This window comes from Anser anser (genome assembly GCF_964211835.1).
Source record: "Anser anser genome assembly, chromosome: 1".
NCBI classification, from domain to species: Eukaryota; Metazoa; Chordata; class Aves; order Anseriformes; family Anatidae; genus Anser; species Anser anser.
Window position 1 is genome coordinate 71436803 of NC_139720.1, and position 27816 is coordinate 71464618.

General features: G+C 38.8%; 1 protein-coding gene across 1 annotated transcript in view; it reads left to right on the forward strand.

The window, feature by feature from the left end:
• The window catches only part of LOC310892362 (potassium voltage-gated channel subfamily KQT member 1-like), a 522172-nt gene that overhangs the window by 294197 nt on the left and 200159 nt on the right, over positions 1-27816 (forward strand). The window contains exons 13-16 of the mRNA XM_083820035.1: positions 10749-10824; positions 14064-14158; positions 15245-15285; positions 23433-23494. Coding sequence (XP_083676161.1) covers positions 10749-10824; positions 14064-14158; positions 15245-15285; positions 23433-23494 — 274 coding nt within the window. The remainder of the gene's footprint in view (positions 1-10748; positions 10825-14063; positions 14159-15244; positions 15286-23432; positions 23495-27816) is intronic.

Sequence of the window (27816 nt, forward strand, 5' to 3'; positions counted from 1 at the left end):
CAGAGACAGTTCAGCAGATGAATTGTTGTTCAAGGGCAGTTGGGCTCTCAGACAGAAGAACATTCTGTAGTAAGCTTAATTACTCATTTTAATTATGCATTTTAATTAGCAGGGGACTAACACAGAGCTTTTCTCCCACTTTCTCAATAAACCCACTTTGTAGTATTACGAAACAAACTTGTAACCGAAAACTCCAACTGTCTAGGGTTGAGAAAAACAGCTCAAAGTTTAAGGGATTTTCTTCCTCATTCAGTCGCATTCAGTGAGCAGGTTACATCTTCCTCCAATTATTTTCAGGAGTTTTTTTGTTTTTTTTTTTTTTATTCTCTTCAAGGACAACATCAAGAAAACACCCTGCTGCTTCTCCCACTGGTGTTTTCTCTGCCAATATATTGTCTTGCTAGTTGCTCCCTATAAATGTCTTAGTTTTTCCTGTTCTAGTAGTGTTTCACCTCAGAGCTGTTTGTCTGCTTCTGCATTATCTGTCTTCCCAGCCCAAATCCCTAGGAGCCCTGCTGTAGGAAATCTGCTTTCTTTCTCATTCACTTCAGGGAAGGCAAGGTTAGAGTGGGAACTAGAATAACAGAATCACCAAATTGAAAGGGTTGGAAGGGACCTCGAAAGATCATTGGGTCCAGCCCCCCTGCCAAAGCAGGCTCCTTAGAGCAGGCTGCCCAGGTAGGCATCCAGACGGGCCTTGAATATCTCTAGAGAAGGAAACTCCACAACCTCCCTGGGCAACCTGTTCCAGTGCTCTGTCACCCTCACTGTGAAGAAGTTCTTTCTCATGTTGGTGCAGAACTTCCTGTGCTCCATCTTATGGCCATTACCCCTTGTCCTGTCCCCACAAACCACTGAAAAGAGGTTGGCCAAATCCCTCTGTCTCCCACACCTCAGGTATTTATACACACTGATGAGATCCCCTCTCGGCCTTCTTTTCTTCAGGCTGAACACACCCAGGCCTCTCAGCCTTTCCTCATAGGGAAGATGCTCCAGGCCCCGTATCATCTTTTTGGCCCTCTGCTGGACTCTTTCCAGGAGATCCCTGTCTTTTTTTATACCAGGGAGCCCAGAACTGGACACAGTACTCCAGGTGAGGCCTGACCAGGGCGGAGTAGAGGGGGAGGATCACTTCCCTTGACCTGCTGGCCACACTCCTTTTAATGCATGCCAGGATCCCATTGGCCCTCTTGGCCATGAGAGCACAGTGCTGGCTCATGGTCAACCTGTCGTCCACCAGGACCCCCAGGTCCTTCTCCTCAGAGCTCCTCTCCAACAGGTCATCCCCCAGCCTGTACTGATACATGCGGTTGTTCCTTCCCAGGTGCAGGACTCTACACTTGCTCTTGTTAAACCTCATTTGGTTTCTTCCTGCCCGTCTTTCAAACTGTCCAGGTCACGCTGAATGGCAGCACAGCCTTCTGGCATGTCAGCCACTCCTCCCAGCTTTGTGTCATCGGCATACTTGCTGAGGGCAGACACTATTCCCTCATCAAGGTCGTTGATGAAGATGTTGAACAAGACCGGACCCAGCACCGACCCCTGGGGAACAGCGCTAGTCACAGGTCTCCAGCCGGACTCTGCCCCCGATCACCACCCTCTCAGCTCGGCCAGTCAGCCAGTTCTCAACCCACCTTGCTGTCCACTCCTCTATCCCACGCTTTCTCAGCTTTGCTATCAGGATGTCATGGGAGACAGTATCAAAAGCCTTGCTAAAGTCAAGGTAGATGACATCCACTGCTCTTCCCCCATCTACCCAGCTGGTGATGCCATCATAGAAGCCAACGAGGTTGGTCGAGCACGACTTCCCCTTGGTGAATCCATGCTGACTACTCCTCATAACATTCTTCTCTTCCAATTGCTTGGAGATGGCATCCAGAACAAGCTGTTCCAACACCTTTCCAGGGACAGAGGTGAGACTGACTGGCCCGTAGTTTCCCGCATCCTCCTTCTTGCCCTTCTTGAAGACCGGAGTGACACTGGCTATTCTCCAGTCTTCAGGCACCTCTCCTGTTCTCCAGGACCTTTCAAAGATAATGGAGAGTGGTTCGGCGATCACCTCTGCCAACTCCCTTAGCACACATGGATGCATCCCATCAGGGCCCATGGATTTGTGTGCGTTGAGCCCACTCAGATGCTCCCGAACCACTCTCTCATCAACCGGGGGGAGCCCTCCATTTCCCAGACCCTTTGTCCTTCTGCCAGGGTTGAGGAGTTCCAGGGGGGGGAGTCCTTGAAGCAAAGACTGAAGCAAAGAAGGCATTCAGTATCTCCGCTTTCTCGGCGTCTCCCGTTACCAGGACAACCCCCTCATTCAGCAAGGGACCTACATTATCCCTAGTCTTCCTTTTACTGTTTACATACTTAAAAAAACCCTTCTTATTATCTTTTATCTCTTTTGCAAGCCTCATCTCTAGGCGGGCTTTAGCCTTCCTCGTCGTGTCCCTGCGGGCCCTGACAACACTTCTATACTCCTCCCAAGAGGACAGGCCCTTTTCCCACATTTTATAGACCTTCCTCTTCCTTTTGATTTTATCGATGAGCTCCTTGCTCATCCACACAGGTTTCCTGCCCCCCTTCCCCGATTTCCTACTCTTAGGGATGCACCGATCCTGAGCTTGGAAGAAGCGTTGTTTAAATGTTGCCCAGCTCTCACAAGTACCCTTGACTTCTAGCAGTCTAGCCCATCAGATACTCCCAAGCAGGTCCCGGAAGAGGTCAAAGTTGGCTCTTCAAAAGTCCAGGGTAGCAATCCTGCTTTTAGCCTTACTTCCTCCACCAAGTTCCATCCTGAACTCCACCATCTCATGGTCGCTGCATCCCAAGCTGCCCCCAACCTTCACATCCCTAACAAGCCCATCCCTGTTGGTAAGGACAAGGTCCAGAAGCACCCCCTGCCTCGTTGGCTCCTCCACCACCTGCGTCAGAAAATTGTCTTCAGCGCATTGTAGGAACTGTTTGGACTGCTCGTGCCTGGCCGAGTTGCTTACCCAACAGATGTCTGGATAATTGAAGTCCCCCATGAGAACCAGCGCCCGTGATCTTGAGGCTACTACCAGCTGTTTGTAGAAGGCCTCATCGACCTCCTCCTCCTCCTGATCTGGTGACCTGTAGTACACCCCCACAACAGTGTCCCCCATACCAGCCCGCCCCTTAATTCTCACCCACTAGCTCTCCAGCCATCCTTCACCCTCCCCCAGGTGGAGCTGGGTACATTCTAATTACTCCCCTCATAAAGGGCAACTCCTCCCCCTCACCTTCCCAGCCTGTCTTTCCTAAAGAGGACATAGCCCTCCATGACAGCATTCCAGTCATGGGAGCTGTCCCACCACATCTCTGTGATTGCAATGAGATTGTGGCCCTGCAGCTGAACACAGATCTCGAGCTCATCCTGTTTCTTTCCCATGCTTTGCGCATTGGTATACAGGCACTTTAGGGAAGCAGCAGGCGCAGTTACCCCTGGAGGGATGCAAGAAGAAGATTCCGGACGGGGTATCGGGATCATTACCTTCGCTGAGGAGCCCTCAGACAATCCTATGGGAGAACTCAGAGGTTTTTCCTTACTATCTTCAACAGTGACAGCAGTGACAACTTCCCCCAGCCCTTCTCTGTCACTTTTAGCTCCTCTCCCTTCCCCCATCAAATCTAGTTTAAAGCCCTGGTAATCAGCCCAGAGAGCTTGCTCCCCAACGCACTTGTGCCCCACTTGCTGAGTTGGAGTCGGTCAGCAGCCCACATACCCGGCTTCTCAAAGGACTGCCCAAGACTGAAATACCCAAATCCTTGATCCAGACACCACCCCCTAAGCCAGTCGTTCACCTGTCCCGTTCTCCTCCTTCTTTCTGGGTCCCGGTCACCCAGCAGGAGGACAGAGGAGAAACAGAGGCAATTGCACTCTAGAGTGAATTCAGAGAAGCAGCAGTGTGTATGCTGATGGATGGAGATGACCAGTGCCACAAAATCTTCATCAAATAATGAGATACCAGAATGCAGCTGTACCCCCAAAAACATCACTTCTGTACTCTTTCCTCCTTTGCCAGGGGCAGTACCTGCTGAGGGGAGATTTGCAGAATCTGCAGCATTCCTTCATAAATAGAGGTTGTCAGTAGTGTTTGGTGAAGCCAAATATGTCTCCAGGCTGCTCTGTTTCTAAAGAAGCCAATCCTAAATTATTTATAGTTTTGAGCCAAACATGAGCCTGAAAAGAAAAGGTTCAGATAAGGATATGGTTAGAATAGAAATGAGGTAGGCTGAAGGTGGGATTGTGATTAGGAATAAAGGGAAAAATAAAGTTGTGCCAATATTTTCTGAAATTTTCTCTCAGGTTTCACTTCAAATGGCATTTTATAAAATTTCCAGCACGTAAGTGGTGGAAGTTCTCGAACAGTATCTGTTCTTCAGAAGGCTTTGATGAAATGTTACAAGACTGGAAACCTCTTCTGTTATATTTATGTTGTACTTCTCTGCTGCTCCTGGCTTGGGGCGAGCCCTGGAATCAGAATTTGCCTGACATTTCTAGGTGGTTGCATGTCAAATTCAAGCTGCAACCTTCTGATAACTTAAGCTCTTTAAAAGGCTTTGAGGTTTTTTGTCTGGCTCTGCTTAGCTGAAAGCGATACTAATTTTATTTTCATTTAATGGTAGGAAGAATATATTTTTTTTCATCTGGACATTGTAATTTCCCTCAATATTTAAAATATATTAAATAAGTTTCTTTTCTTTATATTTCTTGTGATGAGCACATCACTCTCTCCATCACCTCTTTCCATCCGTAGAAGGTCCACATAATGCATGTGACTGCATGTGAACTGACTGCTGTACTTGTCTGTAATAAACTCTCTCATTTTATGTCCTTTCTGATTTCTGTTTTCCCATCCTTCTCCTGCCTCACCAGTTAATTGGTGCATGCAATCCATATAATGGGATAACTACACAGTTCAGCTACATTTGAATATAGCTGATACACACCTCTACTAAATATTATTATTCAGTAACATTTGGAAGCTGCAGGATAATGAAAAATCTCCCCTATGGATGGAAGAATTCTGTGCTATGTGCACCTGGAGACAAAAAGTACCCCGTGATGCTAACCTTTCGTGTTTTGTTTTGATTATGGTAATGATTTCAATGCAAATAAGGCTTGGTTTATATTTTATCTAATTGACCCATTTGAGATAATTGTACATGAGGAAAATTAAAGTTATGACTGAGAATTAAAGTTCTTTCCCAGAAACAGAACCTGAACATGAATATTCTCAATCCAACATGACGGGAAAACAAAAAGGCAGATATAGGCTGAGCTTTTCAAATAACTTCTTTATATTCCAGTTGCCGTTACTGACCAAGTCAGTGTTTGTGCTGGCTTAGCAACTCATGTTAAGTGAACAACTCCAGAATAGATGATGCTATATGTTGCTCTGGGCAGGATTTACAACATTATCCAATGACCAGTATTAAAATATAGTTAGAGTTACTTTATATGTGTTTTCCTGTTAAGCAATCAAAATTTAACAACTGTATGAATCTCAGCAGTAATCCAAGTACTGTAAATGTGTATCCTCAAACCAGTTTTGCAAATTGGGACAGAGAGCTGTAATTAACCTTGCTGAAGTTGCCTTTATTTTCCACAGTTCATGATCAAAGTAGTTATGTTACACTAAATAACTCTTCTAATTCACGACACCTGAATAAACGGCAGGAAAACCAGTCTGGAATGCACGTCCCACTATCTGCAGTCATCCTGCGGCACATGTTGAATAAAGCTCTTCCCCTTATCTCTACAGTAAAGTGAACTCTAATGATTAAAAAATGCTTCTGGATTGAAAGGTGCATCAGACTAACAGGCTTGTTCAGATTTGCACTGTGCTTCAGCATGACCTGGAATTATTGTATCTTTGCTGGGTTTAGGATCCATTTCTATATCTGTTTTTCTCTTAAAATATTCCCTGGCTGTTCCAAAGCACATTAAGCTGAAAGTTATCAGACTCCGTGCAAAAGAAGAAGAAAAAACTAGCTTTGAACTGGCTAATGCTAGCTTTTAACAAAGTGAATGGTATATAAAAGGAAAAGAAAAAAAATGTGTATACTTTCCAGAGTTGCTTTGGATTTGATCATCTCTCTTTTCTCCTTTGATTCAATCATTTTAAACTGAAAATGTTTAGCTTCTTTGGCTTAGGCTACTGCCTTTCTGCAGTTGAGGAAAAAAAAAAAGTCTTAAACATATCCAAGTTTTTTCAGCTAAAAGTAGTAACTTTTCATAGTGCTCTCTAGGACACAAGCAGAGGACCAAACCTGAGGCTGCAGTGGTTCCTTGGCACACAGCCATCCCACCAGGCTCTGCAGCCACAGAGGCATACTCGAGACCTGCAGAGGCGAAAGATGAATCAGCCAGCAAAGTGGGGCCCCTTTCCCCCTCACCCACTAGCATGGTTGATGGAGAGTTACTCAACATAAAATCAGGGTGGGGACTGCTTATAACATGTATGTTCCAGGACCTCCACCTGCTCCCCATTCTCTTTTCCCTGCCCTACCACAGTGATATGAGAGCTCAGAAGTCCATAAGCCAAACCAGAAAACACTCGTATTTAAGGACAGCTTTGATTTTTCTTGAAATTGAGCATTCTGATGAGCAATCAGTTAACAGAGACGTAAGGATCACATTTTTTTTGCAAAGGGTTCGAAGGCTTTGGTCCTCCTTGTAGACAGGGTTTAAGATGATGTCAGTATCATTTATGTATCCAAGTATGTGCTATTTCAGTAGATATTTTATGGTATCCATTATAGTTACAGATGTTACAAGCTTCCATTATTAATTTCTTCTTATGTGTTCATAGTTTTCCCAAACCCTGATCACTTCCACTGAATTTTGATTTCGTTTTCCTTTAGGGTCTTTTGAGGGAAGTTTTAAACAAAACCTTCTTACCTGTTGTTTAGGTTGAAAGATGGGAAAGTACTTTGTTGATACAACTCTAGACATATTCTTTTGAATAAAAACTGCATAAAAAATAACCCACCCAATAGTAACAGTCCACCTTATCATGGACCCCATCTGTAACAAGGGGTAAAGTTCATGCTTGTTTTTCTGAGTAAAGTTTTTAAAGAATTTAAAACATTTTTTAATGAGCTGGAGAGCATCCCTTTGTGTGTGTATGCCACTGCTCTCTGCTGCACAGAGGCATGAGAACTTGGCTGCTCTCATAGTTGCAAAGTGTGGGCACCCACCCATATTACTACTTAGAGCAAGAGTCAGGTCCTACTGACTTGAGGCCTCACTTGGAATACTGTGTCCAGGCCTGGGGCCCCCAGCACAAGAAAGAGCAGGTTAGAGCAGGTCCAGAGGAGGGCCATGAAGATGATCAGATGGCTGAAGCACCTCTACTATGAAGAAAGGTTGAGGGAGCTGGGGATGTTCAGCCTGGAGAAGAGTAGGCTCCACGGAGACCTTATTGCAGCTTTTCAGTACTTAAAGGGGGCTTGTAAAAAAAGTGGAGAGCAACTTTTTGTTCAGTCAAATAATGACAGAATAACAGTGAAAGGTTTTAACTAAAAGAGGGGAGATTTAGGTTGGAGGTTAGGAGAAAATTCTTTACTCAGAGGGTGGTGAGGCACTGGAACAGGTTGCCCGGAGAAGCTGTGGATGCCCCATCCCTGGAGATGTTCAAAGCCAGGTTGGACAAGGCTATGGGCAACCTGATCCAGTGGGTGGCATTGCTGCCCATGGCAGGGGTGTGGAACTGGATGGTATTTAAGGGTCCTTCCAACCCGAACTATTCTATGATTCAGTGACTGTATGACTTCATTTCAGAGCTAGAGCTCTGAAGGAGTTAAATCGTTGCATCCATAGGAGTCAAGTACCCTAATATCTGCAAACATCTGGTCATTTCTGTCTGCTGTCAGTAAGAAATGCCATATAGAAAGAGTGTGCAAGTATGGTGTTTACCACAAATGCCCTAGATTGTTGTTTCATGAGTTGTGTGTCTCAAAATATCTAGGAGATTCGCTGCAAGCAGTGTTGTGTTTCTGTTGACCATTACTGAAATGTGGCCATGAAAGAACATGAACTAGGCATCTCTGGCCTTTTGTTCTCTCCTTATTTATGGTTCTGTCATATAACAGACTGACACCCTCAAATGGTTTTGCCTAATTCAACTTTCTGAGCTAAAATATATAGATCAGCAAGATAAATATATTGGGCTTAATATAGGACAAATATAACCTGACCAGTCATAGGTACAATTATCTATTCTGGACATCAGTGCTAGGAAATTAGGAAAATCAGCTGAAAATGTTTAGAATTTCAGTCATCCACAGCACCACGGCCCCCTGTTAGGAGGATAGCTACTCAGAGCTGGGACTTTAACTCATCTGCCAGTTAACTGTGGTCATTTAAAGCCATTATTCACCTTATGGATTTACAGACAGAGCTAAGATAACATATCCATATATATCAGTCTGGCTTTGCACCTCTTTGTGCTGTCTTTTTTCAACTGAAGACAGGATTTATGTATTTCTACCCCTCAGTTTAATACAAGTGAGCATTAAAAATGAAAAAGAACTTACTCCTTTTTCAGAATTTGCTCTCAATGAAATTACTGTGAATTGTAACAATTGGAATAGGACAATAGGCCTAAATGAATTTTGAATTATAGTCTTTTTGTATTATTTATTTCACAAAAATAAGTAACATTTGTGTCTAAAAATGAGGCCTGATCAGCTCTGTGTCAGCTTCCAAGGGTCCACCTCATAGTTTTGGACACTTGAACTTGATAGCACATTGGAGAAAGCACTGTAGCCCTGATTTCTGCTAAAGGAGGAGATTAGAAGTAAATGACTGCCTTGATTCATTTCCATCTCTGACTTTTTTCAATTTATCTATGTGAGGCTGTTTAAACAATACATGAACCATTTCATATGGATTACTCTAAAAACAAAATAACAAACATAAAACCCCTCTTAAGTACATACATGAAGTTTTGCATCAGTTTCAGCTAAAGGATAGTTTCAAGCTTTTATTTTTGTTGGCACACAAAGCAGGCAGGCTAAACCTTAAACCCTAAAATTATGATTCTTCTCTGGTTTTATATATCCATATATTACTAGTGCAGGCTGACAAAGATTTCTCTATCAAATACGTGCCATTTACAAGCAGAATGCTGTCTCCATTCTAGTCTCCAGCCACAGGAGCTCAGCTAGGGGTCCTCAGTGTCAAGCTGAGCACTTTTCTTTCCCCATAATAAAGGTCCTGCAGGCTAAACTACTGGTAGGCTGTTAGTGACACTTCTGAAATGCCTTTGATGGGCTTACACAAATGCATAGATTGGTACTTAACAATGTTGTTGATGGTATACAGAAGTTTTTGAATTGTGCTCACCCTGCATTGTCTTCCATGTGGTTGCATGTGTGAGTGTATATATACGGATATGTGCATGAATATACATAAATATATGAAGTATGAGGCTTAATGTGGTATAGACATTTGAGTTTCATACGTATTTGTGCGTGTATTTAATATAAAACAGGGACATGAAATAGAAACTAACAAAATGCTACTGAAAGCTTATTTTTTAAAAACTGTTCTTGTGACTCTTATCTCACCCAATCAGAAGCACCAATTGTATCAGAGAGAAATTATAAAAATATAAAATGATGCTAGTTCTTAAATATAGGCTTTGTTTGTTTATCTTTTATTTAATTCACTTTGAAATAATACACTGTGATCTTTACATATTTTAAATACTTTAAACTGTGACATCCAAGTAGGTGGCCTAGCCAATACTTCCTTTTACCCAGTCAGATGCACTGGAAAAAGGTAGCAGGCTGTGTTTTCAGGAGACTTGAGAAACTTGCTGGCAAGCTTTTCTAGGGTTATCATCACATGTCAAAGATGATGTCTGTGCAGATCATAGGTTTCTTATCAACGCTGTTTTCTTGGAAGACAAATTTTGTTTCCCTTAGTTCACTCATTTTGAATGAACGAAAAGTCCATGGGGAAGGAATCAGTCCTTAAATCCAATATTTTTTTCTTATAATTGCAAAAGTCTTGCTTCCTCTCTGCCCCGACAAAATTTGCCATAAACAAGAGGGTGTAATTAATTGGCTGGTAGACTACTTCTCATTTCCAGCCAAGTGGCAAGATAAATGTTGTGCAAATATAGTATCCTAGTATCCTCTGTGTGAAATCATATAGATAAGTTATAATATGTCTAGTTCTGTACCAATACAGACAGCCACATGCATGTACATGTGCTTAAGGGACATGTAAAGTTTATATTTTCTAGATACTATGCATTAATTTTTTTCCTTCTTAAAGAATTCAAAATACTTTTTAAAGGACTTGTTTTCCGTGCAATGGAGCTCATGGGCAAGTACTCAATAAAAGCAAATGAGGAATGCAGTCATGGTTCTAAAAACACTTCACATTCTTCAGACTGATGCCAGTTGCATCCCGTCTAATCCCCTCCACACGTATTATCTTTGTACACCTGCTTTCATTGTCTCACTTATCATTTTTTTATACTTCTAACCAGCATATACAAGAGGGTAAAGCAACAGAACAAAACACAGATGCACACACAGTGTTCTATGCTACAATTTTGCATTGTAGTCATAAAAAAATAGTTGTAGATTTGGTACTTAGAGTCAACATCTTCCATTAAGATATTTTTCCTACTTTTCCCCCTTTTCTCCTCCCTCCTACTCACCCCCCCCTTCCTCCCTGGCACCATGTCTGTGTTTGTCTTTCTTGGCAGATTAACTGAAGCACATCTAACAGCTGTAAAAGTCATCAGGAGAATGCAATATTTTGTAGCCAGAAGAAAAATTCAGGTAAGCAGCACTGTTAACCATAAGAACAGTTTGTAGGCTTAACTGCATGATGTTGAAAGTGCTCTGAGAGTGGATTTGTCTTTGTGCATATGGTTGCAATAAGTCAAAGGTACAGTTTAGGCTCTCAGCCTAATACCTTTCCTATGTGTTGTTGTTTTCATAGTGTGTGCTAAATTACCAACTATCCATGAGTATAGTATGATATGTAAACCTTCTGAGTTTGTGAAGTCTGCATAGTTATTTTTCACTTCTCTTTCTTACTGCATTTGTTTTGTTGGGTTTTGTTGGTTTGTTTGTTTTACTATACTCACAAACATATAAACTGCTTACCCATCTGCTAGAAGAACTGAAGACAAGACTCTGTTGGAGTGTCTGCTCAAATACTGTTACTATCTACCTTGATCATTTAACAACTGGTTAGATGATGTTCAACTCATCACATGCTATGCATGATTTATAAACCAATAGTTTTTACTGACCAGCACTATGCTGTGTAAAGTTGCTTTCCAATTTTTTCCCCAGCATGGGACATCAGAGAGGCCTTATTTTATGAAATTGTAGGTCACCTGCCCATCTGCCCTCTGGAAATTTGCTGACTTCATGAAGTCTTAAGTTAAATTTCTCAGTAAGATTGCAAAGTGATCAAAATATATGTGCTGCTTTGGGGGAAAAAAAAAAAAAAAAAAAAGAAGAGTCTTCTTTTGCCTGTTTACTAAGGCCCAGTACAATCAGTATGATAAAACTTGTTTGCAATGTGATTCTAGTATCATCCTTCTCACCACGCATGTGCCAATGGTGCCATGAAAATAAATAATTAATTTCTGGCCAGATTTTCAAAGCCCCTGTTAATTCCATCTGAAGATTCATAATTTTATGTGCAAGAGGTTCCACAGCAAGGTTTTAAAAAGATAAAGGAAAAACCTAAATTTCAAATAAGTTTGATTAGAGCTGAGCACTTAATTGCCAGGGATAGAAATCTGAAATAAGCTTGCATTTCTCAGAGGACTGAATTCTCTTCTGGTCTTTTCTTTCCTGAGGCTGTGAAAAGTAGCTGATCAGCCTCCCTGTGCTAAATAGATTCTGGACATTCAGACTCAGATGCTGTTATTCTGAGTTTTGCCTTAGGAGCTCTAAACACACTGCATATAGAGTGCTGAGCCCAAATGGCCAGGATTTGAGATTGATTTTGGGGAAAAGAAGTGGACAGAATGAAAGTTAAAGAAGTTCATCACGTTCTATATTTACCAAACTTCCCTGGGAGCCCATCACATCCCTCTCTAAGTTGTATTGTACATCCTACTGTTCCTTAATAAAAACATGACAAAGGATATGTGCCTGCAAAGTTTGGCAAGGCATAAAATGCTCAGCTTTATGGAAAAGGAGGAGAAAAAAAAATGGAGAAAGTTGAAAGGATATTTTTACTATGCTTTAGAGGGCTTGGACAGACTGCAGTGTACAGTACTTCACAACAGAAGGATTCAGAGATGATGATTTAGTAAAAGGGATCTCAGATAGAGGACTTCTCTTGAGAGAGAAAGGAAATTTCATTAGGAGTGAGTAGAATTAATTATGCACATAGTAGCCCATGGGGGAGAGGGGAGGAGGTGAGGAAAAATCCCTAGCACATCTAGGCTCTGCGCCATGCATCATGTTTAAATAGAGAGTCCAGAGGAAAGGACAGAGGATTTAGCCAAAATGCTCTCAAAGCACCCCCGCTGGTCAATTTAAAGAGTGATACTGGCACTGTTTCTCTGGGCAAAGACAATAGGCTGCTTTTCTGGCCAGAAATAGTGATGTGTCAGCGTCTGCAAGAAGTGAAGCTGGGGAAGGAAGAAAAAATGGCAATAAACTGAAAGCTGAAACGTCCCTCCCCCAAAGTATATCTTCTCAGAAATGCACACAAATGTGCATGCACACTACTGAAACCATGAACTCTTCTGAAAGTAATAATACATGTAAGTGGTGATGGCTAAGCACGAGGAAGGTATTTTGTCATGAAGAGCTTTTGCTTCTTCATTCATTTCACAGGATTTGTTTCCATTCCAGTTCCATGCTTTTATTTGAAATTTCTAGGATCCTGTGGCTGCCTTCCAAGCATGACTCCAGCATATACTGTAGGTGTTCAGTGCATGTGTGCAGTGGTGCATGCTAATGGCTCTGGCTGAAGCTGTGACAGAGTGGAAACAGACAACAAGATGACTAATGGGCTGTTTTCAGTAATTTCCAATTACTAGATTTGCAGTTTACCTTTCTTTTTTTTTCTTCTCGAGTCAGAGCCAAAAAGGAGACATCTTACCCCACATTTCCCATGCGGGTTGGTATGTCTCTGAAAATTCTGATGTTTTCAAAAGGACATCATTTACAGTTATTCCACCACACACACACATTGCTTTTACTTGATAAAATTTTGCCATAGTGCACTTTTTATAATCACATCGCCTTATGCAAGTTCTCTAGACTTGTTTCAGAATTCTGCCTTAGTGTTTACAGGAAGAAAACAGAGCTTGGCAGAAGCAACTGGATTCTCATTAGAATGGGAATAAAGCTAGGCAGAAGGCAGGGCTTTAGTTGTTGTTGTTGTTGTTTTGTTTCGTTTTCTTTCAAAAAACAAACTCTTTTGCATTTTTTATCTGTTCTTTTTTATTTATTTGAATTGCACCTCTTCTCTGACTTAGTAGGTATCATTAAAGACAAAGAACCACAAACAAAATCTATGTGCGGCTGTCTTCATACTTATGCAAAGTATCTGTCCTCATAGTTATTTAAGCAATAATATTTCTGTCACCAGACTTCTTTAGTCTTCAGAGGCATTTGACTCTGGGTCCAAGTGTTATGAATTGGGCCTATCTCTGTGATTCAGTCCTCTGACATTATGATTAACATATGGTTTTGGAATGAGCTGAGATATCACACATGGTAGTCTTAGATAAGTTATATATCTTGGTTTTGTGTTTTCAAATACACTGTGAAGGTCTAATATTTTGCTCAGTATGAAGTAACATGAAGACATGACTCTAACTGACAGTAATGGGAATCATTTGGCTCCATCTCCACAGTGAATATGCACTCCTAAAATGCCTACATACTTTTTATTCATTGCAACAACCATTACAAAATGGCAGCCAAATAACCTCTGAAAGACACACACACACACACAAAAAAAAAAAAAGTCTGTCTGAAACAAAAATCAAGTTTAAACTATAATTATCTTTCAATCTCATCTATGACTCCTTCCACAGCAAGCTCGGAAACCATATGATGTGCGCGATGTGATTGAACAGTACTCACAAGGACACCTCAATATGATGGTTCGGATAAAAGAACTTCAAAGAAGGTAGGCGCTGTCTACCTCATGAAATATTTGAATTCTTTGGTGCCAGCTGGCTTTAGGGGAGTTGTGTACTTAATGAACAGTAATTGTCCAAAATTGCAAGCACAACAGGGAGCACAATATCTAGAGGATTTAACTTAGAGTCATTTTTAACCCCTTTTATAAATGAATTTACAATTATCCTTTATTCTCCTCCCTTCCTTCAAATGAAATTAAAGGAAATTAAGGTGCATGCTGTTAAGTTCGTAGTATGAAGAGAGCTTTTCTGTCTTCTTTTTAGAAAAGAAAAGTTTTCAAATGATTTACCTTTCTGCCTCCTCTCTGTGGTTCTCCATGGTTGAGAGAAATCTGGTTCACTTGTGTTCTCTCTATCTGGAACTTTTCACTTACTGCATTCGTCACTGCACACACTTTCTCTGAGTGTTGGGATTGCAGCTGAAACATTTTGCCACAAAACTATCCCCTTCAGTTTCAGCACAAAGTGCTTTTCTCTTTACAAATTAACTCTATGGACCATGATATCAGACTGAACTCCTCTGGCTCTGAAATGAAATAAAAATCAATAATAATAATAATAAATAAATAAATGAAACCTCTCAACCCTGTTGAGTGGAATTTACTGTGTCAATAAATACACATATTAAATCCACCTGCATGAGATTCAAGGAACAGTTGCGGAAGAAATTAATTAGAATTATTAGAATTATTATTAGAATTATCTATTATATTAGAATTATTAAGAAACCATTCTGTCTTTACAGTCTTTGTTATTAGATTGAATATGAGAGAGGACAACTATTTTTCAGTTACTACATGAAAGTCTAAGAAATAAAATATTAGTATATATGAAAGAAATGATAATAATATGGTTTGATTCTGGAAAAAAACTCCAGAGAACTAAAATGCTGACTGTATTTATGTGCATCAAATCACGCTAATCTGGTCTTTTTACTTGCTTTGTTTTAGGTTTAAAATGACTGTAAATTCTTATGTAAATTATGCATATATACTATACTATACTTTTTTTTAGCAGCAGAGTTTAATTTGCTTGGTAATTCCACTGCTAGCAATTCTCTGTTTTCTTTTCAGATTGGACCATTCCCTAGGAAAGCCAGGCCTTTTCCTCCCAGGTACAATGACTGTATTCTAAGTATTTAGGTTCATAACTTGGTGAAAATACCAGTGGCTACAGTAATATAGATTTATAATCTACCCAATTATGAATTAATATATAATTCTGTTAGTAGGCTCAGGAAAGACTGTGGAGAGATAAATACCTTGCATTCAGGTGGTAGTGGAGTAAATGGAAATTAAGAATATATATTAGAAATGCGTATCAGTGAATGACAAGTTGGAAATACCTGACTGGAAAAAATCCCCCCCACACACACACACACAAAAAAAAAATCTTTCTATGTCTTTTGTGTTGGTGTTAGGATATATGTTAGTTAAAGAGATTTTTTCCTTTCTGAACAACCTATGGATTTTAGTTTGGGAAATATCAAAGGTAGATGAAGGGTAGCTTATTCAGGAAGAACTGGGATAGTTTGAAAGCTGGAGTGATAGAAGTGTTATGAAATTAAATCTTAAAAAATGCAAGATCATACACAGGAAAACTGATAAAAAATCTACTTGCTGGTAGTATTGAACAGTCTGGAATGTCTGAGAAAAAGAAAGTACTGGCATGTTAATTACTTGTAAACTAATGCCCACTGAATGTAAGAAAATGCTGTGAAGTATCAACAAAAAAAAAATTAGTCTGATCCTAGGATCAGGAGAGAGATTTTCAAGACTTACAGGGACATGTGCATGCCCTTGCACAAGACTCAGGTAAGGCCTTATGTGGACTGCTGTGCAAAATTCTGATTCCACATCTTTAGGAAAGATTATCTGCACAGAAACAGGGAAGAAATACCACAGTGACCAGTAAAAAAGAGAACCTGTTCTATTAGTGGGAAACAGAAGTTTGCTCTTTTTAACCTAGCAAAACAAAGGGCTGGAAAGAACAGTCTGGTAATTCTACAAGGCGAGTAATTACCTGGGAGGCAAAAGAAATATATAAGAGAAAGGACAGTATGAACAGAAGAACAGATGTTTGTAAACTGGTCAAAAATACTTGGGAATCATGGAGAAGAGAAACCTGAATATGGAAGGGACTGAAAGAAGTGATACTTAGAGGGGTCTTATAAACAGGATGGAGAAGGACTCTTTGCTTGGTAGATAATGATAGGACAAGGAGGAATAGTTTTAAATTTAAAAGATGATAGATTTACATTAGACATTAGGAGGAAATTCTTCACTGTAAGGGTAGTGAGACACTGGAACAAGTTGCCAAGAGAGTGTGGATGCCCCGTCCCTGGAGGTGTTCAAGGCCAGGTTGGACAAGGCCTTGGCCAACCTGATCAAGTGGGATAGGATGAGTTAGATGATCTTTAAGGTCCCTTTCAACCCAAGCCATTCTATGATTCTGTAATTTGTTACAGTAAGATATTGTCTTCAAATTTGCAGTGGTTCCATCTTCTCTGTCCCTAAGAGCTCAAAAATGACTTAGGGACTGAAGTCCCAGGTCTCCGAATGACTTTGAGCACTCATGAGCATAAGTGTAACTGAGAGTCAAGGGTGCCAAAGTTACTTTAGAGCCTCTTAGAAATGCCTCCATATTATCAGAGGTTAAAATGATTTATACTGTCAGAATGAGGAGTGTCTCTCAAAACACAATGTATTTTTAATATCTGATCGCTGGAGAAGGCTCAGTAGTACATTCCTCTTCCCTGTAGATGAGATGGTTTTGGATCACAGGAAAATAATCAGTCAGCTTGAATACATCTATAAATATTTACGCTTGGGAATTCATTTCAAAATGTGCAAGCTAAATTTACAGAAAATCTTTGCTTACCTCCAAGAATGTATAATTTCAAATTTAACATTTTCAAATTAGAACTATTATTTTAACTAAAAAGAAAAAAAAAAGTATTGGAGCACCATTTTATGAGGTGTCTTCTTGTTTCAGAGGTGGAGAATAATTTGAAGTGTTGGCTGCAAAGAAGTTAACTGTGAAATAATGTTCTGAGCAGTTTGTGAAGTGTCAGATTTTGATGAAGGTATTCAGGAAGTTTAGTCACCAAATCTTTGGTTGAAAGGATCATAGAAACCATTGGGAGGATCTTAGATGGGCTTGTGGATTTGAACAAGATTTCAAAGTGTTCACATGTTGAAAAGAGAGTAAGTTACTGAGGAAGGGCCCTGGGGCTGTGTTTGTGAGCTTTGATTAATTCAGTTCTAAGCATCTCATATGGGAAACCTACACATAGGACAGCAAAAGGAAAGTATGTTATCTGCCTGTAGGCCTGAGGTTACACAGCAGAACTCGCTGTTCCAGGCACATGCTGGAGGGAGTGCCAGCAAACACAGACGCAGCTAATAAAAGGGGAAAAAAAAGTCCAAGTCAAAGTCTGCCACAGAGTTTTTATCATTCATTATTATTTTTTTTTAATTCAAAAAAAACTTGCTTTGACCTTATATTTGGAGGGGAAAACAAAAACAAAAACAAACAAACAAAAGGCACCCAAACCCCCCTGCACCTACTTCTAGGGGGAAGATAAATTTGAGTAGGGATACCTACCCCAAACCTTCAAAATGTTTTATGATAGACAGTCTTACTGGGGAGAGCACTACAGGACTTCAGAAATATTTGGGTAAACGCATAATCTGTGCTCTGGAGAAGATTATGGCATCCCTATCATTCAACTAGCTTCCCCTAGTCTATTCTTGCAACATCACTGCTGAATTACTGCTTTGAGACAGCTCTCTCAGATGCAAAAACAAGGTGACCCTGCTGAGGATGATGTCTACCTCCACAGCACGCCAACTCTACGAAGTTATACCTTTTGCATAGACATATGGCTCTGCCCTCAGATGGACTGGATAAATACTTACTAGGAAAGGTAAAATGGTTGTTAGGGCTGCAAAAACGGGTAAGATCAGTTAGGGCTTTGCAAGACCAAAACCAGAAGTTATTTGATCTAGTAGTTATTTTATATAAACCTTCCACAAATCCAAAAATAAGATAAGTGGTTCCAGATAAATGGTCTGAAAAACTAAAACTAGGGTTAATTTATAATTAGTCCCAGTATTATCCAACCCACCAATAATCAAGTGATGAACAGTGATGAGTGGTTATAGTATTGGTCTGGTTTGGGTGGAAACAGACTTTTGTACTGTCATCCTCCTCTGGAAAATAGAGTTCATCCTGAGTTTTCCTTAGAACGGATAGCCAGTTATACATCAAAAATGTATTTTCAGTCTGATATATTTTTTCCAGTTCAAAGGCATTACTAAAAACCTCATTTATAAACAATATGGATGTTTCCTCCAGACTGTGTTATTTTTGTATTGATGGCGAGCAAAAGAGAAATGACAATGCGAAGAAAATGAAACCACCAAGGAGAAAAACATGAAAGGAATTTTCCTTTCCAGCTCCTTTTATTTTTCCTGTTTCATTTTACTCCTATTCAAAGAATCTTAAGGTCTGATTCCAAGCTTGTTGGAATGAATGGGAGTCTTTCCAGCGACCTCAGTGGGTTTTGGATCAGGCTGTTACTGAAACTCTGTTGTCAACTTTGATAATATTATATGAAGTAATTGCAGTGTGTCTGATTTATTCTATAGTATTATTACCTTTCAAAAGTAAATGATGTCATAAAAGATGCAGAATCTGAATTCACTGAAAGCAATTATTGGGGTGGGGGTTCGGGGGTGGGGGAATATGATTATTTCTCAAGGATAAAAAACACTAAAAGCTGTGTTAAAACAAGATAAGGGTACAATAACAGAAATAAACAGCCATGCTGGGTCATGACAGTCATGTCTCTGATGGAACTAGAAGCAAGGTGCTTTGGAAATGTAAAAAAAAAAAAAAAAAAAAAAAAAAAGCATATGCCTCTAACCTTCCCATAAGCTTCCAGCCATTTGCAGATCAGAGACTTCCTGACATGGTTCCTGTGTATTTAGTAGTCATAACTGGTTTATGCTCAACAAGCTTGCCTGATTTCCCCTAAAGCCCATGTAAACTTTTCACATCTGTGATATCCTGTGACAAGAAGTGTCATGATTTAACTTACACATACACATATTGTGAGAAATCCTCCCATTTTGCTTGTTATGGTGCTGGTTCTTAACAGCTTTATTTGAAACTTCTAATGTGAATTTTAAAACATTAAGAAGATAATGAATAAATTTTCCAAAGAGTTGAATCCTATTTTTCAGGAATTTTCCCGGAAGAACGTATCTTAGCTTCGCTGAAAGCCCATCTCACAGATCCTGATAACACAAACAATTCTGTAGAATGAGATTAAGACTCCCATGATAGTAAACAAACACCTTAATAATTGAAAGTATTGGTATAGAAGCAAAGCATGCATTACTAACATTTCTTGAATTAACAAAGCAGAAGCTTCTGTAATGATACAAATAAGAGAAGTGTGATACTTGATCTTCACTACACATGATGGAGTTAATTGGTTTTGAGTGCCTTTTTTTAGACTAACTATAGCTTTTCAGGGGCAAAAGTGAAGAATAATGCCAAAGTAAAACAAAAGATGCAGTGTTCAGAGTCAGAAAAGCAGTTCGTCTGAACCTCTTGGATCTGCATAAGCAGGTGGAAATCCCTGGAGAAAAAGGATTTCTTGTAAACCTTTGGCAGTTCCATTTCTTGCTTTATTTCCCACTTTCAGTAGTCCCAATACTAAACTTGATATCATTTCCTGAGGTTTTGAGATATCTTTAAGAATTTGGAATATCCTAGTTGTAACAAGGCTTGAATTCTTCATTTTCTGTTTGAAAAAAAAAAAAAAAAAAAGAATGGCTTTCAGATAGATACATTTTATAAATGTTGAGTTAGCTTACATCTAGTGGTAGGCACTGTAGAAGTGAAACTCACAGAAGACTCTTACTCTGTAAAAGTAGAGTAGATCATTTCCAGCTTTTATCATTTTCAGACCATCTGGCTGTAATTCATTCACTGTCCTAATGTTCCCCGTAAGTATTTTTTCAAACCAAAGAAAAAATCTGTTTTCTTAAAAGTTTGATATGTTCTGATGAGATAGAACACAGTAATTGAGTGGGGGAAAAAAAAAAATTATGCTGCTGTCTCTCATTTGATTTTCTCTTTTGCTCATTTAAGATGGAATTGCTGTTTTTTGTAAAAGAAACAAAAATTGAATAACCAGCAATATGTCATTTATATCATGTGCTTCCAATTGAAGAAAGAGTTGGGGTTGGCCTTTCTTGTTTTCTCGGCTAGTGTGGACAATATTAAAAAAGCTTTAATTCTTTTTTTTTTTTTTTTTTTTTTTACAAAAGGCATCTCATATTATCGCTAGAAAAATGGATGTAGCATCTTTGTGAAAAAATTAGGAATTAAATACAGGTGGATATTGTTTCAAAAGCCATAGAGTGTGTATACTGAGGAAGGCAAAGGCTTTCAGGGAAAAAATTTATGTACTAGCAAAGATGAGATAGTATATAGGTGACCTAAGAACTGTTCAGTCTCCTGAAGTATAATACTTATTGCTTATACAGTACTGTTTTATCTGATGGAAGTCTAAATATACTAAATGATGGTTTATATCATATCAACCATGTGAAACATGCTGGTTTCAGGATTTATTTTTCTTTATGCTTCTGAGCTAAAATTTGTTCATATATATTTTCATCCTGTTATAAATAATTGTGACTCCTTTCATGATGACCATGCATGTTCTCTTTCTGTTTGAGCCTTTCACACATATATGAGCTGTTACTAAAATGTGTAGATGATCTATCTGTTTTATTGAAGACATAAAAACAGACTAAACTTAATAATTAAACAAAGTTATTTTGGATTACAAAGCAAAGAATGTAAAAACTAAGATACTTCAGATTTACAGTTAGCCATGCTATCTTTTCAATTATGTAAAAGCAAATAATCTAATATAGAAAGTCTAAAGTCATATATCTTGAAAAGACTTGAGAGAGAAAGCATAAACATGAGATAGAAATCAAATGTATTTGAGCAATATTATCTGAACTTCTGCCTACCATTCTTACCACAATTCTCTGCACATTGTATATACAACCCATTTACTTTTAAATAAAGATGGTCTTTATTAGAGAAAAAATGCTTGTAAATTAGAGCTGAATGCTGATTTAAATGGAGGCTAAAAAGAAATGGGAAAGAGTGCAGCCTTTTGTGACTTACATAGCATGGATGCCAATAAAGGGATGGAGAGGATGCAGCTACATGTGTGTATATCATGCATTTCTCTTCAACTGACAAGAGAGCCACATGCCACAAAATAGCTTCTTATCTACTTCTTATTTTCTTGTTTTCTGTTCTACACTGCATTCAAGGATAACTAAGATAAAAAAACATTATTAACTCGGTTTGGTTGTTTTGGCGTGTCTTGGTGATTATAGGAAGGATGCGATTAGAGCTGGTGAGGAAATTATTATTAAAAAAAAAAAGTGAGTTTTCTTGTTTTATTTTTCTTGCTGTGTTATTGTTTGTTTGTTTATATATATGTATGTATGTTAGACCTAAACAACAAAAGCACTTCCTACTCACTGCTGTTCAAATCACATCCCAATTTAGAAATCCTTAAACACAAAAGTATAGACTTTAAAAGATGTGTCTACAGATTTACTAATTAGAGAGTAGACTAAATTGTTCATTATTTCATTTTAGACAGAAATGAATATATAGGTAAACTTGAGCCTCAACCTTTTTATCTTTTTAGAGGATTCTGTGCTTGTAGACTAACCAGTGATGAACGCCACACATGTATGAGCCAAGCTGTGTCATTTATTTTGTCCCTACACAGTGTCCATGAACAGTCTTTGAATTTTCTCTCTGTATGGTATTTATGGTATTTACACCTCTAAATTTTCTTATGAAGCACTTCTCCCTTCTAATGCCTGTGCAGAGCTGTCAAGGGACAATAGCCTTTATAATATTCTAGGTGATCTGTAGAAAAGGAAAGCAAGAAGGGTAATCTTGCCAGCATTGCTTTTTGCAAGTTTTCTTCTAAGGTATATGTGTACCTTCAGATGAACTTTGGTGCAAATGTATGTCTAAAAGTATCACATTAGCAAACATATATGCTGCTAATGGTAAGGCAAGTACTATCCACTGAGGAATGCAAAAATGTGAGTTCCCTGAAAAATGAGCACACATACAGCAGTAAGGGAGAAGGCTGATACACTATAAATTCACACCTCAGCCTGTCTGCCAGTAAGCCCTTTAGATTGTGCTCATGCCCCATGCAAAATGGGATGAAATAGCTCTAAAACCCAAGGCTCAACCACTCATAAATGTGGAATAATTTATGGAACAAGCAAAGAGAAATTACTGCAGCCCAATACTGGAATAACAGTTTAGACAAAAAAAAAATGTATCCAACTTCCATTGACACGGGTTTCTAGGTTACTTTAGAATTTGAGGTGTGTTTTGTTTTGTTTTGTTGTTATGTTTTGTTTTTCTTGTGAATGTTTTCTCCTAGCTCAGCATATATACATTTTTGTGCCTTTTTTCCCGTGGACTAACACTTCCAAAGTATGTCATTCCTTTGCAATTGGTCATGTAAACACAAAGAATAGAACCCACTTTACACAGCTTTAATTCTTGGCTCCCCACCCCACTGTTTGCAGTGTGTAAGTGAAGCAATTTGCATAACTGGTCTTCAATAAGAAGGTTTCACAAAGGCTAGGAGGAGAAAAGGATGGAGATGCAAGTGTTTTTCCCAGCATCATCCCTCTGCACTGACGGGATAGGTCTCTGCCATTCCAGCCACTGAGACCCAAGACAGTGCTCCCTCCTATATCTACAACCTCAATTGAAAATTATACGTATTTCTGTGTGTAAAGATACATTGCACATGTCAAAATGGGATGTATGCATAGGGATCATATCTATTCCACCTAATTATGTGCCTCTATTTGAGATAATTAAAGAAGGAACCAGATCACCTCAGACTCTCTATTCTTCATGTCCATGGGGTACCTCCACTAAGGTCCAGATTGTCCTTTAGGCTAACTTAATCTGGTCCATTAGACAAATTAACTCCCTTCTCTCTCAGTACCCTCTTTCACTTCTGTACACTATGAAAATTCTCTCTTGTTATGTTGGTGTCATTTATATTACTGTAATATTTTACCAGCTGAAATAGCACTATATATGATTCATAGTTTGAGTTTACTCTCAATCTAATGAATGTCCCATTTCTATTCTTTTTTTATTTAGAAAAAGGGGTAGACAAAGTATACTATACTGTAGGAGCCAGACTGATTCGGCTAGAGGATAAGGTAAGTGCATGAAAGCTTTTTTTTTTTCTGAGTAATGGTATCTGATCTACTAACATGCAAGATCGTATCTTGGCATGATTTACTTTAGAATTACAGGGCACCATAATAAAGAATAATATCCTAATTTTTGTAAGGGAGTCGTTGAAGTATCATGTGCATGGTGTTCAGCATTAACTGTTTACCTGCCATGCAGATTTTGTTCTTGATTTTAAAAGGGACCACTTACATGTTGAAGCCAAATCACACATCTTGTAGGTAGATAGTACCATGAACTGATTAGGTGTTTGTTGTACCACAATTAGTGAGTTAAACAGAAAGGCTACTATCAAGAGCCTTTGTAAATGGCAATGGTTGATATCTCAGTTAACAGTCTTGAAGTTCTCTAATGTTTACTGCATTCCCCCCCCCCCCCCCCGCAGTTATCTTTGTAACAGTTCTACCCCTCCCTCTACTGAATTCAGTTATTCTCTCCAAGAAGGTGTTCATCTGTGTTATTAATTAGAGTTATACAGAAGTATGCCTAAAGGCCGAGGCCCAGTGAAGCTCTATTGTTTTAGGCCTATTGCAAACATCCTCAAGAGTTTTTCTCACTCAAGTGATAACAAAAGTGCAAGTTCACTTAAGAGGAGAAATCTATTTTTCTAATACTGTCAGCTCTCTTGAAGGCATACATATCCCTTAAAAAAGGGTGACTCTAAATAGTGTGCTTCCTATGGACAGTAGTGGCATAGTCACTTTGGTGTGAGATATGATGTAACGTTTCAAACAAAAGTCCATTTAAATTTAGCATAAGCATTTCCTATTTGTGTCTTATTCAAAACTTGTCACACAAGTTTTATTTTCATGTCTTTCCGGGGAGTGAGGAGAGAAGAAAAGGGGAAGGAAGCCTTTCATTACATAAGAATTTAAGAGTTGTGCTTCTTGCACCCTCACCCCCCCCCCCCAAAAAAAAAATAAACAAAAACAATTTCTCCCTTTATTGCCTAACATCTAATGATCATTGTTAGAATAACATTGGAAATATGTGAGGCTGTGATGTCAAAGGATGGGTTTTCTTTGACTTTTAGCTTTCTTAGTGTCAGGGAATGAGCTTCGCAGGAAAAGACAATTTATTTGAGGTAACTTTTAAAGTGGATTGGTCCCTTGTGTGGACAGTCTCATTCAAAGTGAAAATGGCTTTCATTCAAATTAGCTCAATTAACTTTAAAAGAGATATATGGCTCTTTAACCTCTATATGTTTTGTGAATTCACACCACTAGTTTATTCAGATTTCTTGAATATGCTTGTATAGAGACACCAACAATATGGGTTTGAAAATTCAGCAAATGTAAAAAAAAAAAAAAAAAAAAAGTTAAATTACTTTGTGTGAGAAATGTTGCTAGCACTGCAAATACTTCCAGTAGCAGGTTTTCGTGGTCTCCCGACTGCTCCATATTTATGAAGAAAAAAGGTCAGAAAGTTATTAATGTGTCTGGCGGTGTCCCAGTTTTAGCACAGTATGCTGTGGATTTGATAACTTTTGATTTCAAAGCCTTAATTTGAGTACTGCTGAGGTATCGGTGTAAGAAGAGGAATGTTACAAGACATGTCTGTGTACACAGCAGATGCTGCAATGAATGATCTCTGTTGCAGGTGTCTGCTTATGCTCTGCTCTTACAGCTTAAACCTGTAGACCAAACTCTTGATGATTCTAAATACTAAAATTTTCATCGATACAGCCTTGATTATAAATACTCAGAGATGATGAAGCAACGTGGTTTAGCTTTATCATATTAACTGTCTGGCATGTGGTAACCATTCTGTAGCAGAGATTTACAACAACGTTCTTGGAACAGTCCTGCAAGTTAAAAAAAAAAAAAAAAGAAACACCAAACACCACCATCACCACCAAAACACACAATGGTGGAGCCAACTTAACATGATTTAGGCATAATCTAAATATAGTTTTGCAAACTCAAACCATTCATGTGGGCAAAGCCTAGCTGCTGTTTTGTTTGAATAATTAAACCATAGTGCTTTAACTGACCACATATTGTATGGGAACGGGTGATTTCTATCTCTTTACTCATTGTTCTGGAGAAAACAAAGAGAAGGGAATAAAAATATGTCAAGATATTTTCATAAGATGATGCTATGAAACATATTAAATCATTGCAACTTCTTTTTTGTTCTCAAATCAAGCTACAAATGTAAAATAAAACACCAGAGTCTGATGGAACCCAGTGCCTTTGTTCTTCCAGTACAAATTAGCCTTCTGGTAGATGTACAGGACTTTATGTTTCTGCCAAGAAAGTAGACAAAGTACAAAAAAAAAAAAGGGTTGTGGGGTTTGTTTTGTTTTCGTGCTTTTGTGTTTTCTTTTTTAGTATTTGTAACTTTTTGGCACATTAGGCTAAAATATATATGTTTACATAGTGAAAACAAAGTTAAGCTTCCCAGATATCTCTATTTTAATAGGACAATAGAAGCAACTGCATCCTGTTGTCAAACTGTTTCCCCTAAACTATTTTCCCAAGTCTCATGGGATCTCCTGCTTTAATAGTTCACTGCATAGTAGCTGCTATGTGCCCAAATGTGGAATAATATTGGAGTCAGGAAAGACAAGCTGGGTTTCAACCTCTGAGGAGAATAAATGAAGCAAGGGCATGTCTGACATCAGGCTCCAGCTGGTGGTGAAAAATGATCTCCCCCTTGGAACTAGAAAACCTTTGGGATCAGCCTCATGGCCCTGGAGAAATTATTTTAACATTCAGTCGCCCAGTACAGTCATGGCAGCCACCCAGCCAAATGACACATCTGATAACATGACACATTTTTGGACAAAGGCCAGTTGGTGTAGACTGATAAAAAGGCAGTACAGATTTCTATGATACAATCTGTATCAATAAGATATTACTACACTTCTAGCCCAGACTGATCTTTCCCACCAGCATTTTCCTGTTCATTTGTTTTTGTTGTTTCTCTGAAAGGGAATTAGAAAGTAATCCAACCATTCATAGATGCGTGTTGTTCTAGATAAAGCCACATTAATGCTTTTTTTTTTATAAATTTTGAAAAGGAGGGAGAAAGAATTGTGCGTTTATGATGGTTAAGATAAACTTCGTTCCCTTTGGTAGATTGCTGCTATTTGAGTTAAAATGCTGGATTTGCCATACAGAAAGCATAGGCACAGGTGTCTGAAGTGGTTGCTTAGTGGTAGATAAAAGTTTTGAGGCAAAAATGTCCCAAAGGCTCTATGACAACAGCCTTCCATTCATTTTGCATAAGCAGTGTTGTCTGCAAGCTCTCTTTTGTGGCTGTCAGAGCTCCATATGTGATTTAAGGTAACAAGGAAGAGGTAAGAACACTAATGTGTAGGATGAAGCACCATGCAAGTCCACATAAAACAGAGTTGAAATACACTTGTATCACTTCACTTTTAAGCACTCCAAAGCTGACTAGAAAGGGATGAAATGTATGGTGGCAGTTTCCAGACAATATGTGAAACTCTTTTTGGCAACATCAATGCTGTGCAAGGCTGTTCTCATTAACAAGGCATGTTGCACAGTGTAAGTTTACCCATAACAGTTTTCAACCTGTTTTTCCCTGAGTAGGACATAAAGAACTTACTTTGTCGTGGTCAACATTAATAACCTATTGTGGTTCTTTTCAAATAAACATTGAGATATTTAGAGAAAGAATAGAGCTTCTTTCCCAACACGTGGTATGTGCCATTTGGCCGACCCTTTCCTTAGTTTGATGGCAGGATTTAATTTTAAATTGCGGTATGTAGCTATTGACAGATTCTTTTGAAACGTATTAAGAGGGAGATTGGTTCCAAGATGATGTTCTAGAGTTGGCATTAGTTTCTTTTTAAAATTGTAAACTAATGCTTCTTTATGATGAAATGAGTATTCTTCCTTTTTCTTTTCTTTTCAAAATTAGAAACAAAAATCTTGGTGTGCTGCATCCAACTGCACGGCAACCTATAAATAAAAACAGGAGAGAAAAGAATCTACAAATGAAAGCTTAGAAGGGACAGCTGTGTTGTCTTTGAAAAAGAAATCTATTAGGTACTTTTGTAATTATATGGCAGTCTTCTTTATGTGGTATTTACAGTTATGATTTACGTCCATATTACCATAACTATTTCCATACTTATAGACAACATGTGATAATGTTGGGAGCCAAAAGCAACCATCTGGTAGCATTTAAAAAATGCAGAAACACTAAGAGAAAACAGGGCAGTAAAGCAGAACCCTTCTGAGCTTTATACATCTGGATAATGTAAACCAGAACAAAAGTGTTGTCCAATGTAAACAAACGTAGAGGTTCGATTGTG